The sequence below is a fragment of the Poecile atricapillus genome, chromosome 34 (assembly GCF_030490865.1).
Source record: "Poecile atricapillus isolate bPoeAtr1 chromosome 34, bPoeAtr1.hap1, whole genome shotgun sequence".
Lineage (NCBI taxonomy): Eukaryota > Metazoa > Chordata > Aves > Passeriformes > Paridae > Poecile > Poecile atricapillus.
Window position 1 is genome coordinate 3,764,436 of NC_081282.1, and position 14,007 is coordinate 3,778,442.

General features: G+C 65.0%; 1 protein-coding gene across 1 annotated transcript in view; it reads right to left on the minus strand.

Annotated features, from left to right (window-relative positions):
• Positions 1-14,007, minus strand: part of SRCAP (Snf2 related CREBBP activator protein) — a 48,197-nt gene that overhangs the window by 22,070 nt on the left and 12,120 nt on the right. The window contains exons 20-35 of the mRNA XM_058860969.1: positions 13,257-13,426; positions 12,854-13,176; positions 12,071-12,244; positions 11,603-11,730; positions 11,495-11,531; positions 10,140-10,334; positions 8,514-8,521; positions 8,189-8,350; positions 7,939-8,081; positions 7,562-7,760; positions 7,231-7,468; positions 5,553-5,722; positions 4,984-5,180; positions 4,518-4,632; positions 4,067-4,231; positions 3,353-3,509 (exon numbers count right to left, since the gene is read on the minus strand). Coding sequence (XP_058716952.1) covers positions 3,353-3,509; positions 4,067-4,231; positions 4,518-4,632; positions 4,984-5,180; positions 5,553-5,722; positions 7,231-7,468; positions 7,562-7,760; positions 7,939-8,081; positions 8,189-8,350; positions 8,514-8,521; positions 10,140-10,334; positions 11,495-11,531; positions 11,603-11,730; positions 12,071-12,244; positions 12,854-13,176; positions 13,257-13,426 — 2,581 coding nt within the window. The remainder of the gene's footprint in view (positions 1-3,352; positions 3,510-4,066; positions 4,232-4,517; positions 4,633-4,983; positions 5,181-5,552; positions 5,723-7,230; positions 7,469-7,561; positions 7,761-7,938; positions 8,082-8,188; positions 8,351-8,513; positions 8,522-10,139; positions 10,335-11,494; positions 11,532-11,602; positions 11,731-12,070; positions 12,245-12,853; positions 13,177-13,256; positions 13,427-14,007) is intronic.

A 14,007-nucleotide genomic window follows, 5' to 3' on the forward strand; every position in this document is an offset into this window, starting at 1 on the left:
GGCCATGTTGGGGACGATCAGAGTTCACCGTCTCGGCCATCTTGGGATTACCCACAGATCACGTGACCACATCCACGCCGCCGTCGGCCATTTTGCGTCACATCAACCGTTCCGCGCTCGCCCCGTCGGCCATCTTGCGCCGCTCCCGCCGCCGCCGCCATCTTGCCCCCGTCCCACCGCCGCCGCCATCTTGCCGCGCCCGTCACGTCTTGGCCTTCCTCCCCCTCAGAGCCTGCCCCGCCCCCGCCGGCGGCTCCTGGGACCCCGCCCCTGCCCCGCCCTGCGCCGGGGGGGCCGCGCAGCGCCGGGGGGGCTGCAGCCGGCGGGGCGGGGCTGCGGGGGAGCCCCGCCCCCGGCGCCGCCTCCTGGGGCCCCCCTGGCGGGCGCCGGCCCCTCCCCCGCGCCGCCGCTTGGCCGGGGGCGGGGGGAGGGGCTCCCTCCTCCTGGCCCCGCCCCCCGCGGCCGCGCCCTCGTCGCCGCCGTCCTCGGGGGGGCGTGGCCGGCGCCGCGGCTCGCGCTGCAGGGGCGGGGCCAGCGGGGCCCCGGGGCGCGCCCGGGTGGAGCGGGGCGGGGCGGGCGAGGCCGGGCGGGGGCTGGGCGGGGCGGAGCCTTCCCCTCCCCCGCGCTCGGGCGACGCCATCTTGGGCGGGCGGCCGCGGCGGCGCTTGCGGGGCGGGGACTGCCCGGCCCCGCCCATCCCCCGCAGGGGGCGGCCCCGGCGCCGCCCGGCGCCCTCGGGGGTGGGGGCGGGGCGCTGGGCGGGGCCCCCGGGGCGGCGCCGGCGCGGCCGCGCCCCTCCCCCGCCCAGGAGGCGCCGCTTGGGGGGGCGGCCGCGCCGGCGCTTGGGGGGAGGGGCGGAGGAGGAGGAGGAGGAGGAGGAGGAGGGGGGAGGGGGAGGGGCGGGCTGGGCGGGGTCGCGGGGGGCGGCGGCGGGCGCGGGCGGCCCCTCCCCCTCCCGAGGCGCCGGGGGGCGGGGCCTCCAGGACAGTGACCAATCGGCCGGGCAGCGTCCGCAGCACTTTGGCCGCCGGGCCGGACCTTTGGCTCTGCCGGATCTCGACGTCGGCGCTGCGGCGGCGCCGGGGGGGCGGGGCCGGCGGGGTGGGGGAGGGGCGGGGAGGGGCGGGCTCCTCCGGGGGCGGCGCCGTGGGGGAGGGGGGCGGGGCGGGGCGGTGACGTCACGGCGGGCGGCGACGACGTCGCCGGAAGGGGCGGGGAGGCGGCCGCGGGCGGCGATGACGTCACGGGGGGGCGGGGGCGTGGCGGCGGGGGGCGGCGATGACGTCACGGGCGGGGGAGGGGAGGCCGCTGGGGGCGGGGGGGCGGGTGACGTCGCGGGGGGCGGCGGTGACGTCAGCGGAGGGGGCGGGGAGGGCGGGGGGCGACGCGGGCGGGGGCCGTCGATGACGTCGCCGGAGGCGGCGACGACGTCAGCGGGGGCGTCGCCCGGGGCGGCGATGACGTCACCGCGGCGGGCTGTGACGTCACCGGGGCGGTTTGCGAGGGCTGCGCCGATGACGTCGCCGATGACGTCGCCGATGACGTCACCGCCCGCAGGCGCTGGCTCGCGCGCGTCCCCGGCCTCTCGGGGTGGGGGGGGGCGGGGCGGGCCCCGAGCCCTCCGGGGCTTCCGGGACCCCCCCCTCTCCCCTCCCCCACCCCCTCTCTCCCCTCCCCCGCCTCTCTCTGCCCCTCCCCCTCTCTCGGCGTGAGGCTCCTCCTCCCCTGCCCCTCCCCCCGCCCCTCCCCCCTCGGCCACGCCCCCCCCGGGCTCTTCCTCTTCCTCCTCCTCCTCGTCCCCGGCCTGGGGGGGGCAGCCGGAAGCGCCCCCCGCCCCCCTTGGCCTGGTCGATGTCCTTGCGGGCGGCCTCCACCTGCTCCTGCCCGGGAGGGGGGGCTGGGTGAGACCCCCGAGCCCCCCAGGGACCCCCAACCCCCACAAACCCCCCCAGGGCAGACCCCAAAGTGATCCCAACCCCCCCTGTCCCAAATGGATCCTTCCCATCCCAAATCCCCCCCCCCCCCCAAACTCATTTTGGGATCGCCCGAATTTCTCTGGGACCCTCCCCCCACCTCATTGGGATCTGCCAATTCCATTGGATCCCCCCCAGAACTGAAATGGATTTTTCCAACCCCCCCCAGTTTAAAATGATCCCCCCCCAAACCCGTCCTGAGACGCCCCCTCCCCAAATTCCCTGGGGTCCTCCCTAAACCCTCCCCAGACTCCCCAAAACTCCTCAGGGCCCCTCTGAGAGCCCCCAAAACCCAAAACCCCCCACAGGAACTCCTGAAACCCCCAAAGCCCCCCCGGAGCCCCCAAAATCCCATCACAGCCCCCCAAAATCCCACCATGGCCCCCCCAAATCCAATCACAGCCCCCCCAAACCCCATCACAGCCCCCCCAAACCCCATCACAGTCCCCAAATCCCACCACAGCCCCCCCAAACCCCATCACAGCCCCCCCAAACCCCATCACAGCCCCCCAAAACCCCTTCAGACCCCCCACAGGAACTCCTGAAACCCCCAAAGCCCCCCCGGAGCCCCCAAAATCCCATCACAGCCCCCCAAAATCCCATCACAGCCCCCCAAAACCCCATCACAGCCCCCCAAACCCCTTCAGACCCCCAAAATCCCACCATGGCCCCCCCAAACCCCATCACAGCCCCCAAACCCCATCACAGCCCCCCAAACCCCATCACAGCCCCCCCAAACCTCGGCCTGCTTCAGCTCCTCCCTGCTGACGTCCTCCAGCGAGGCCTCCAGGAAGTTCATGGCGTAACGCTCGATGGGGGTCAGCTGCAATTCCGGGGGGGTCAGCACGGGGGGACCCCCCCAAAACCCCCCAGGAGCCCCCCCAGAACCCCCCCCCAGAACCCCCCTGGAGCCCCCCCAGAACCCCCCTGGAGCCCCCCCAAACCCCCCTGGAGCCCCCCCAGAACACCCCTGGAGCCCCCCCAGAACACCCCTGGAGCCCCCCCAAACCCCCCTGGAGCCCCCCCAGAACCCCCCCCAGAACGCCCTGGTTCAGATGGACCCCCCAGGACCCCCTGTTTGGGACCCCAGGGTCCCCGGTAGTCGTGGACTGCACCTGTGGCCAGGTGTGGGCTCACCTGTGGCCAGGTGTGGGCTCACCTGTGGCCAGGTGTGGGCTCACCTGTGGCCAGGTATGGGCTCACCTGTGGCCAGGTGTGGGCTCACCTGCGCGTGTGGGCTCACCTATGGCCAGGTATGGGCTCACCTGTGGCCAGGTGTGGGCTCACCTGTGGCCAGGTGTGGGCTCACCTGTGGCCAGGTATGGGCTCACCTGAGGCCAGGTGTGGGCTCACCTGCTCCACCAGGGCCGCGATCTCCTGCTCGGCCTTGCTCAGCTCCTCCTCGGGGCCCTCGGGGGCGGCTCCCCCCTCCTCGGGGCTCAGCGACTCGCTGAACTCGGCCAGCGCCGCCACGTGCTCCGCCTGCGCCTGCGACGCCGCCCGGATGTCCTCGGGGTCCTCGGCCCCGCACAGCGCCTGCGCACACCGGGACAGCGGGGACAGTGGAGGTGATTGGGACATGGGGGACACTGGGGACAGCGGGGACATTGGGGACAGTGGGGACAGTGGGGACAGTGCAGGTGACCGGGACACGGGGACAGCGGGACAGTGGGGTCATTGGGGACAGTGGGGACAGTGCAGGTGATTGGGACATTTGGGACACTGGGGACGTTGGGGACAGTGGAGGCGTTTGGGACATTGGGGACATTTGGGACATTGGGGACATTGGGGACGTTGGCAGCGCTGATGTCCCTTACGGACACTGAGAACGTCCAAAGCCATCTTTGGTCACTCAGGGACATTGAGGCCTGACCCGCCCCGGCTGCCCCGCCCAGGTGTGCCCAGGTGTCCCCAGGTGTGCCCAGGTGTCCCCAGGTGTACCCCAGGTGTACCCCAGGTGTGCCCAGGTGTCCCCAGGTGTACCCCAGGTGTACCCCAGGTGTCCCCAGGTGTACCCCAGGTGTGTCCAGGTGTCCCCAGGTGTACCCCAGGTGTGCCCAGGTGTCCCCCAGGTGTGCCCAGGTGTGCCTCACCTGCTCCAGGATGTGCGTCCTCCTGGTGGCCGCGGGGTCCTCGTCATCCTCGGCGGGGCCGTCCCTGTCCCTGTCCCTGTCCCTGTCCCTGTCCCCGTCCCCGTCGCGCTCCCCGTCGCGCTCGCGCTCCTCGGGCGCCATGTCGAACAGCTCGCGGATGGTTTGCTGCAGGGAACGCACCTGCGCTCACCTGGGCGCACCTGTCCATCCCAACCTCCTCCCCAAACCTCCCCACCTGTCCCCCAGCGACTCTGCTGCACCTGGCACTCACCTGGATCCCATCCAAACACACCTGAACCTCACCTGGACACACCTGAACCTCACCTGTCCCCCCCCAAACTCCCCAACCTCTCCCTCCAGGACCCTCCCCCACACCTGCCAAGCCCCAGGCCCGGCTGTCCCCATCGGCCCCGCCCCCCTCACCTGCCCGGGCTCACCTGTCCCGGCTCACCTGTTTGAAGTAGGCCGTGGTGAAGTTGCCGCCCTCGATGGCCATGTCCCCCAGCAGCCGTTTCTGGTTGGCCTTCTTGAGGATGTTCTCCTCCACCGTGCGCTCGCTGATCAGCCTGCAGGTGACACAGCAGGCAGGTGAGGCCGCAGGTAACGCAGGTGAGACAACAGACATGAGACAGGCGCCCAAACAACCGCACAGGTGAGCCCTCGGCAGCCCAGGTGAGCTCTCAGCAGCCCAGGTGAGCTCTAAACTCCCAAACAACCGCACAGGTGAGCCCTCGGCAGCCCAGGTGAGCCCTCGGCAGCCCAGGTGAGCTCTGAACTCCCAAACAACCGCACAGGTGAGCTCTCAGCAGCCCAGGTGAGCTCTAAACTCCCAAACAACCGCACAGGTGAGGCCGCAACTCCCACAAAACCCCTCCGAAAGCCCCCCAGGTGAGTCGCAGCCGCCCAGGTGCGCTCACCTGTAGATGTGGACGTCGCGGGTCTGGCCGATGCGGTGACACCTGTCCTGCGCCTGCGCGTCCATGGTGGGGTTCCAGTCCGAGTCGTAGAACACCACGGTGTCGGCCCCCGCCAGGTTGACGCCGACGCCGCCCGAGCGCGTGGAGAGGATGAAGCAGAAGATTCGCTTGTCGGCGTTGAAGCGCTCCATCAGGGCCTGCAACACGCACAGGTGAGGGCGGGGCACACCTGGCGGGGCAGGCGGGAAAAGCCTCCAGGTGAACGGTGGGAGGAGGAAATGGGACACCTGAGACACCTGGGCACACCTGGGCACACCTGCGGTATCTGGGAGTGACCTCAGAGCACTTGGGAGCTCACCTGAGACACCTGGAACTGTTTTTGGGGCTGGAGGGATGCAGGGAAGGGGCCAAGTTTGGATACCTGGGCACACCTGGGAGCTCCTCCGGAGCACGTCGGGCACTGCCCATCCCTCCCTGCCCCTGACCCAGGTACGCCCAGGTGTCTCTACCTGTCCCCAGGTGTGTCCCAGCTACTGTCCCGAGCCGTGCCCAGGTGTGTCAGGACTCACCTGTCTCTGCTCCACGCGGGTGGAGCCGTCCAGGCGCAGGTAGATGTGGCCGTGGAAGGTGAGGAAGCGCTCGAGCACGTCGAGCATCCGCGTCATCTGCGTGAAGATCAGCACCCGGTGCCCCCCGGCCCGCAGCCGCCGCAGCAGCACGTCCAGGGCCTGCAGCTTACCTGCACAGGTGAGACACGGACAGGGCAGACAGGCGGGACAGGTGAGACACGGACAGGTGAGACAGGCGGGACAGGTGAGACAGGTGAGATACAGACAGGTGAAACAGGTGGGACAGGTGAGACACGGACAGGGGAGACAGGCGGGACAGGTGAGACAGGTGAGATACAGACAGGTGAAACAGGTGGGACAGGTGAGACACGGACAGGGGAGACAGGCGGGACAGGTGAGACACGGACAGGTGAGACAGGCGGGACAGGTGAGACACGGACAGGGCAGACAGGCGGGACAGGTGAGACACGGACAGGTGACACAGGCGGGACAGGTGAGACACGGACAGGGGAGACAGGCGGGGCAGGTGAGACACGGACAGGCGGGACAGGCGGGACAGGTGAGATACAGACAGGTGAGACAGGTGGGACAGGTGGGACAGGTGAGACATGGACAGGGGAGACAGGCGGGACAGGTGAGACACGGACAGGGGACACAGGCGGGACAGGTGAGACACGGACAGGGGAGACAGGCGGGACAGGTGGGACAGGTGACATACAGACAGGTGAAACAGGTGGGACAGGTGAGACACGGACAGGTGACACAGGCGGGACAGGTGAAACACGGACAGGGCAGACAGGCGGGACAGGTGAGACACGGACAGGTGACACAGGCGGGACAGGTGAGATACAGACAGGTGAAACAGGTGGGACAGGTGGGAACGGAAAGGACAGGTGGGACAGATAAGCAAGACTGATATTGGACAGGTGAGACACACCTGAGACAGGTGGGACACATGAGGCACCCCCAGACCCCAAATGTCCCCCATTTCCCCACAAGTCCCAAATGTCCCTGGGGTCCCCAAGATCCCCCTGACCCCGCCCATCCTCCTGGGACCCCACGGTCCAAAATGGCCCCGATGTCCCCAAATGTCCCCAAATGTCCCCAAATGCTCCCTTGGCCCCCAGACTCAAACACCCCCAAACCCCCCCAGATGTCCCCAGACCCCCCAGATGTCCCCAAACCCCCCCAGGTGTCCCCAGACCCCCCCCAGATGTCCCCAGACCCCCCAGATGTCCCCAAACCCCCCCAGATGTCCCCAAACCCCCCCAGATGTCCCCAAACCCCCTCAATGTCCCCAAACCCCCCCAGGTGTCCCCAGACCCCCCCCAGATGTCCCCAGACCCCCCAGATGTCCCCAAACCCCCTGGGTGTCCCCAAACCCCCCCAGATGTCCCCAGACCCCCCCAGATGTCCCCAGACCCCCTCAATGTCCCCAAACCCCCCCAGATGTCCCCAAACCCCCCCAGATGTCCCCAGACCCCCCTGGGTGTCCCCAAACCCCCCTGGGTGTCCCCAGACCCCCCCAGATGTCCCCAGACCCTCCCAGATGTCCCCAGACCCCCCCGGTGTCCCCAAACCCCCCCCAGATGTCCCCAAACCCCCCCAGATGTCCCCAAACCCCCCTGGGTGTCCCCAAACCCCCCCGGTGTCCCCAATGTCCCCAGTGTCCCCGTACCGCAGTCGTACTGCACCAGGCGGGGGTCGGGGAAGTGGCTGCGGGGTCCCTGCAGGTGCAGGAGCCCCCCCGGGAGCCGCCCCCGCAGCTCCTCCTGCAGCCGCTGCTCCAGGCGCTGCCGCTGCCGCTGCGCCCAGGGCGGGGGGCGGCCGCTGTGCAGGGACACGCCCCGCGACGCCACCGCCGGCACCGCCACCAGGAACCTGCCGGGCAGGGGGGGGTCACACCTGGGACACACCTGGGTTATACCTGGGACACACCTGAGACACCTGGGATACACCTGGGACACCTGGGATACACCTGGGACACACCTGGGATACACCTGGGACACCTGGGATACACCTGGGATACACCTGGGACACACCTGAGACACCTGGGACACTTGGGATACACCTGGGATACACCTGGGACACACCTGGGTTATACCTGGGACACCTGGGATACACCTGGGACACACCTGGGACACCTGGGACACACCTGGGATACACCTGGGATACACCTGGGACACCTGGGATACACCTGGGTTATACCTGGGACACACCTGAGACACCTGAGACACCTGGGATACACCTGGGACACACCTGGGACACAGCTGGGACACCTGGGACACACCTGGGACACACCTGGGACACCTGGGATACACCTGGGCTACACCTGGGACACCTGGGATACACCTGGGATACACCTGGGGATATCCCTGTGACACACCTGGGGACGCCCCCAAAAACACCTGGCCACACCCAAAACGGGTCTTTTTTCCTTTTCACTTCTCGAGAAATTTCACCCTGACACAAACCCTGCTGAAAACTCCCTGAAATCCCCCCAAAAAAACCCCAAAAACCCCAAAAACGCTAAAAACATCCCTAAAACCAGGACTGGAGCTCCCGGGGTCCCCGAGCTGCCCTCACCTGTCCAGGAGCGGCTGCATCTGCTGCAGGCGCTGGGGGGGCGCGAGGACGGCGCCCTGCAGGGCCCCCCCGAGCGCGGGCGGCGGCAGCGTCAGGAACCCCAGCACCTCGCGGCCGTAGACGGGGCTGAGGCCGCAGCGCAGCTCGTTCAGCCGCAGCAGCCGCTCCAGCCGCTCCGCACGGCCCCGCGCGCGCCGCGACTCCAGCGACTCCTGCGGGGAGGGGACAGGGGTCGGGACAACGCCCCGGGGCAACGGGAACGGGTTAGGGCAGAAAACGAACTGAAAACACCCCGAAAAGTGCAGTAAAATGCACAAAAACTGCATTAAAATGCACAAAAACGGCATAAAATACACAAAAACTGCATAAAAACACCCCGAAAACTGCAGTAAAATGCGCAAAAACGGCATAAAAACACCGCAAAAACTGCATTAAAATATGCAAAAACTGCATTAAAATACACAGAAACTGCATTAAAATACGCAAAAACTGCATTAAAATACACAAAAACTGCATTAAAATACACAAAAACTGCAGTAAAATGCACAAAAACGGCATAAAAATACACAAAAACTGCATAAAAATATGCAAAAACTGCATTAAAATACGCAAAAACTGCATTAAAATACGCAAAAACTGCATTAAAATACACAAAAACTGCATAAAAACACCCCAAAAACTGCATTAAAATACGCAAAAACTGCAGTAAAATACACACAAACTGCAGTAAAATACACACAAACGGCCCCAAAAGAGCCAGAAATCTGCCAAAATTCCAGGATTCCCCAGGAAAATCCATTGGGAAAAAACCTCCCCTAAAGACCCCAAAAAAATCCCCCCCAAGTTCACCCTGAAATTCCCAAAATCGGCCCCAAATTTGCACTGGAACGCCCGAGATTCCCGGGATAAAAATTGATGGAAAAAACGGGAAAAAATTTTCCTTAAAAACACCCAAAAATATCCCGAAAATTTGTCAGAAAAGCCCCAAAACAAACCGTCCCAAAAATGGCACTGGGAGCCCCAAAACTTCAGGATTTTGGCCCAAACTCCTCCCCCACCCTCAGGACCCCCCAGATTTTCCCACCCCCTCCCCAAAATCCACCTGAGCCCCTCCCCCACCCTGGAATTCACCAAAATTCGCCCCCAAACCCCGCCCTGCCCCTCCCCCAAACCCTTCCCCTGCCCCCAGACCCCCCAAATTCCCCAAAATTCCCCAAATTCCTCCCAAATCCCCCCCAAATCCCCCCAAATTCCCCCAATCCCCCCTCCCCCCCCCAGTTCTTACCAGGTAGAAGGGGGAGCGCGGGGGGGGCGGGGGCTGCCGGCGGGGGGGGAGGGGCCGCGGGGGGGGTGGGGGAGGGGCGGGTGGGGGAGGGGGGCTGGGCCCCGCCCCCGGCACTTCCGGCTCCGCCCGGGGGGGGGGAGGGGCGGGCTGGGAGGGTGGGGGGGGAGGGGCGGGGGGAGGCGGGGGGGCTGCGAAGAGAAAAAAGAGAGGGGGGGGTCAGTGGGGGAGGGGATTTGGGGGAAATTGGGGAATTCTGGGGGGTGGGGGAGGGGATTTGGGGGAAATTGGGGAATTCTGGGGGGTGGGGGAGGGGATTTGGGGAAGATTTTGCGATTTTGGGGACGATTTTGGGAATATTTTGGGCACAGCTCAGGAACGTTCCAGGCCCGTTTTTTTGGGGGGGTTTTGCTCATTTTTGGGATTTTTTTGGGGATTTTTTTTGGCCCGTTCCGGGAACGCTCTGGGAACATTTTTGAGATTTGTTTTTGGGACGTTTTGGGGCCGTTCCAGGACTGGTTTGGGTTTCGTTTTTGGGACGTTTTGGGGCCGTTCCAGGACTGGTTTGGGTTTCGTTTTTGGGACGTTTTGGGGCCATTCCAGGACGGGTTTGGGTTCCGTTTTGGGGACATTTTGGGGCCATTCCAGGACTGGTTTGGGTTCCGTTTTCGGGACGTTTCGGGCCCGTTTTGGGGCGGTTTCCGGGGATTTTGTCTCACCTGTCTCTGGCGCCGCGGCTCCGCTCTGGGGGGGTCCCGGGGTGGGGGGAGGGGCGGCCGGCAGCACCCGCAGCAGGGGGGGGGGGCGGCCCTGGGGGGCGGGGGAGGGGCCGGGGGGTGGGGGAGGGGCGGGGGGGGGCCCCTGGCGCACCACGATCTTCACCACCCCCGCACTGTTCACCAGCGGCGCCGGCACTGCCGGGAGAGCGGAGAGACGGGATCAGAACGGGGAAAAACGGGATTGGAGAGGGGAGAAACGGGATCAGAACGGGGAAAATGGGATCAGAACGGGGAGAAACGGGATTGGAACGGGGAAAACGGGATTGGAGAGGGGAGAAACGGGATCAGAACGGGGAGAAACGGGATTGGAGAGGGGAGAAACGGGATCAGAGCCAGAGCCCGGCCACCCCTGGAGCGGCCTGGGGGGAGGAGGGCTCCCAGGGATTTTGGGTTATTTCTGTGGGGGTCCCCAGAGTTTCTGGACACATCCCTGGGACTCCTGGGATGTTTTGGGGGGATCCCAAGATTTTCGGGATATTTGAGGGAGACTCCCAGAATTTTTGGGATGTTTGGGTGTCCCCAGGTGGCTCTGGGGGGTCCCAGGGGGGTCCCAGGGGGGTCCCAGGTGTCCCACCCCTCCCCCCTTACCTTGTGCAGCCGCCAGGGGCAGCCCCAGGGTGGGGGGGGGCTGGGTGGGGGTCCCTGCCCCTCCCCCCGCGGCCGGGGGGGTCCCACAGGTGCCAGCAGCGTCACCTGTGCCGGGGGGGCCAGCAGGTGCTGCGCGCCGCCCGCCGCCAGCAGGTGCACCACGTTCCCTACGGACACAGGAGAGACTTCCCAGCTTTTCCTGAACTTTCCCCTCAAAAAATCCCCCAAATCCCCTAAAAAACCCGGATGAGCCCCCACAAAATCTCTAAAAATCACCCCAAAACTCTCAATTTTCCCCAGAGCCCCCCAACTCCCCGATGAACTCTCCCAAAACCCCCGGAAAACCCCTTAAATCCCCGAACAAACCCCCCAAGAATTCCCCAGGATTTTCCCGCCGTTCCCGGGTGGTTTCCAGCTGTTTCCCGCTCATTTTCCCTGCTTTTTTCCCCTTTTTCCCTGTTTTTTTCCCCTTTATCCCGTTTTTCCCCGTTTTTTCCCCGTTTTTTCCAATTTTCCCGTTTTCCCCGTTTTTTCCCCCGTTTTTCCCCGTTTTTTCCAATTTTCCCGTTTTCCCCGTTTTTTTCCCCTTTTTCCCGTTTTTTTCCCCGTTTTTTCCCATTTCTCCCGTTTTTCCCCGTTTTTTCCCCATTTTTTTCCAATTTTCCCGTTTTCCCCGTTTTTTGCCCCGTTTTCCCGCTCTGACTCACGGGCGAGCCCGCGGGGCGGGGGCGGGGCCAGCGCCAGCTGCCGCAGGGGGGGGGAGGGGCCCAGGGTCACTTTGCTGCCCTGGAGCTGCAGCGTCAGAGGGGCGGGGCCGCGGTGGGGGGCGGGGCCGGCGGGGGGAGGGGCGCGGCCTTGGCCCCGCCCCCTGCGGCGGCGCTGGCCAATGGCGGGCGCTGCTGGGCCAGGGCCGCCAGCTGGCCCAGGCTGACGACTTCTCCCGCTGCAATCCCAAAAGAAAACCGGGAAACCCCGGCGTTAACGAGCGGGGAACGCGGGGAGGGGCGGGGCATGCAAATCAGATGGTAATTAGGAAGGTAAAGAGGGGGTGCGGGGGGAATCCGGGGGGAAAAAAGGGGAATTGGAGAGCCTGGAATTATCCTGGGGAAATGGGGGAGGGGGTCCCACCAAAATTCGGGGCGTTTATGCAAATTAGGCGTTAATTGCAGGCATGGAAACAAATTTAGAGAAGACTCCAGAGGCCCTGAGAAGTCTGGAGACTGCATATGCAAATGAGATGCAAATGACATGCACATGAGATGCAAATGAGGGGTGTGGCTTACAGGGCAGCCGGGCCTGCATGTCCGGGGCCAGCAGGAGCCGCTGGGGCAGCGCGAAGGTGGCCACGGCCGGGGGAGGGGCCGGAGCCGCCCCTTTGCCCATATTTGGTGTGGGCGTGGTCACGGGGGCGGGGCCTCCTGCAGGGGTGGGCGTGGCCAATGACGCCGCTGGCAGGGCTGGGGAAGATAAACAGATTAGGCCACGCCCCCTTGTTTAAATAAAGCCCCACCCACTTCAGACTCCACCACAATTAAACCTGATCTCCATTAACTCTTAACTCTAATCAAAACCTTCTTAATTAACCCCATGCCTTTTCATTAAGCCCCTCCCCTTCCTAACTAAGCCCCACCTCTTCTCCAGTAGGCCACACCCCTCAAGGCCCACTCGTTAAGTTTCACCCTTCAATCTCTTAATTAAGCTTCACCTAGATTAATCCACATTCTAATTATACTCCAGCCCTAATTAATCCCTGTTCCCACTAAGCTCCGCCTCCTCATTAAGCCCCACCCCTCCTCATTAAAATTCCCTCATTAACTCTCAGCCCTTTAACTCCTCTAATTAAGCTCCCTCTACCTCATTAAGTTTCACCGCTAATTACGCCCCCACCCATTAAGCCCCTCCCCACCTTCCCATCATTAAACCCCACCCAATTAAGCCCCACCTCCTCATTAAGCTCCACCCCTTTCAAGTCCCACCTCTAATTAAGCATCTCCCTGCTAATCATCACCCTAATTAAACCCCACTCCTAATTAACCCCCACCGTTAATTAAGCCCCACCCCCTCACCATGTGCGGGGCCTCCAGGGGGTGGAGCCAGCAGCGTGGGCGTGGCCCTGGGAGGGGCCAGCGCCAATCCCAGCCCCAGGTTCAGCCCCGCCCCCTGAGGCGTCACCAAAGGGGTGGGGCAAGCGCTGGGGGGCGGGGCCTGGGCGTGGCCCAGCGTGACAAGAGGCGGGGCCACCAGCAGGGGGGCGGGGTTTGGCGTGGAGAGGGCGGGGTTTGGAGCAGTAGGGGCGGGGGCTGGTGAGGCCACGCCCCCTGGGGCGGGGCGGGGGGCGGGGAGCAGCAGCACCGCCCGGGGCTCCGCCTTCGGCACCGGCTGGAGCATCCTGGAAAAAGGGCGGAGTCAGGGCCACGCCCACCTGGCGCACACCCGCAGGTGTCCCAGGTGTGTCCCAGGTGCGCTCACCTGTTGACCTTCATGCGCACGGGTTTGGGGCGTGGCGGGGGGTCGGGGGCGGCGGCCACGTCCTCCACGAGGCGCCGCGTGACGCGGAAGCGCGGCAGGAACCAATCGGCCGCGTAGCGCGACAGGTGAGCCTCCAGCGCCACCAGCTCGAACGGGGACAGGTCCACCTGCTGGGGAGACACCTGGGCGTCACCTGCGACACCTCAGTGACGCCTCAGGGACCTCTGACACACCCGGCTGTCACCTGACTCCCACCTATGCCACACCTGAGCCATCTCCAGGCTCCCCTAGATTCTTCCAGGTGTGTCCAACCCTCATCCAGGTGTGCCCAACCCCCATCCAGGTGTGCCCAACCCCCATGCAGGTGTGTTGAACCCCCACCCAGGTGTGTCCAACCCCCATCCAGGTGTGCCCAACCCCCATCCAGGTGTGTCCAACCCCCATCCAGGTGTGTCCAACCCCCATCCAGGTGTGCCCAACCCCCATCCAGGTGTGCCCAACCCCCACCCAGGTGTGTCCAACCCCCATCCAGGTGTGTCCAAACCCCATCCAGGTGTGTCCAAAGCCCATCCAGGTGTGTCCAAACCCCATCCAGGTGTGTCCAACCCCCATCCAGGTGTGTCCAAACCCCATCCAGGTGTGTCCAAACCCCATCCAGGTGTGTCCAAACCCCCCCCAGTGTGTCCAACCCCCATCCAGGTGTGTCCAAACCCCATCCAGGTGTGTCCAAACCCCATCCAGGTGTGCCCAA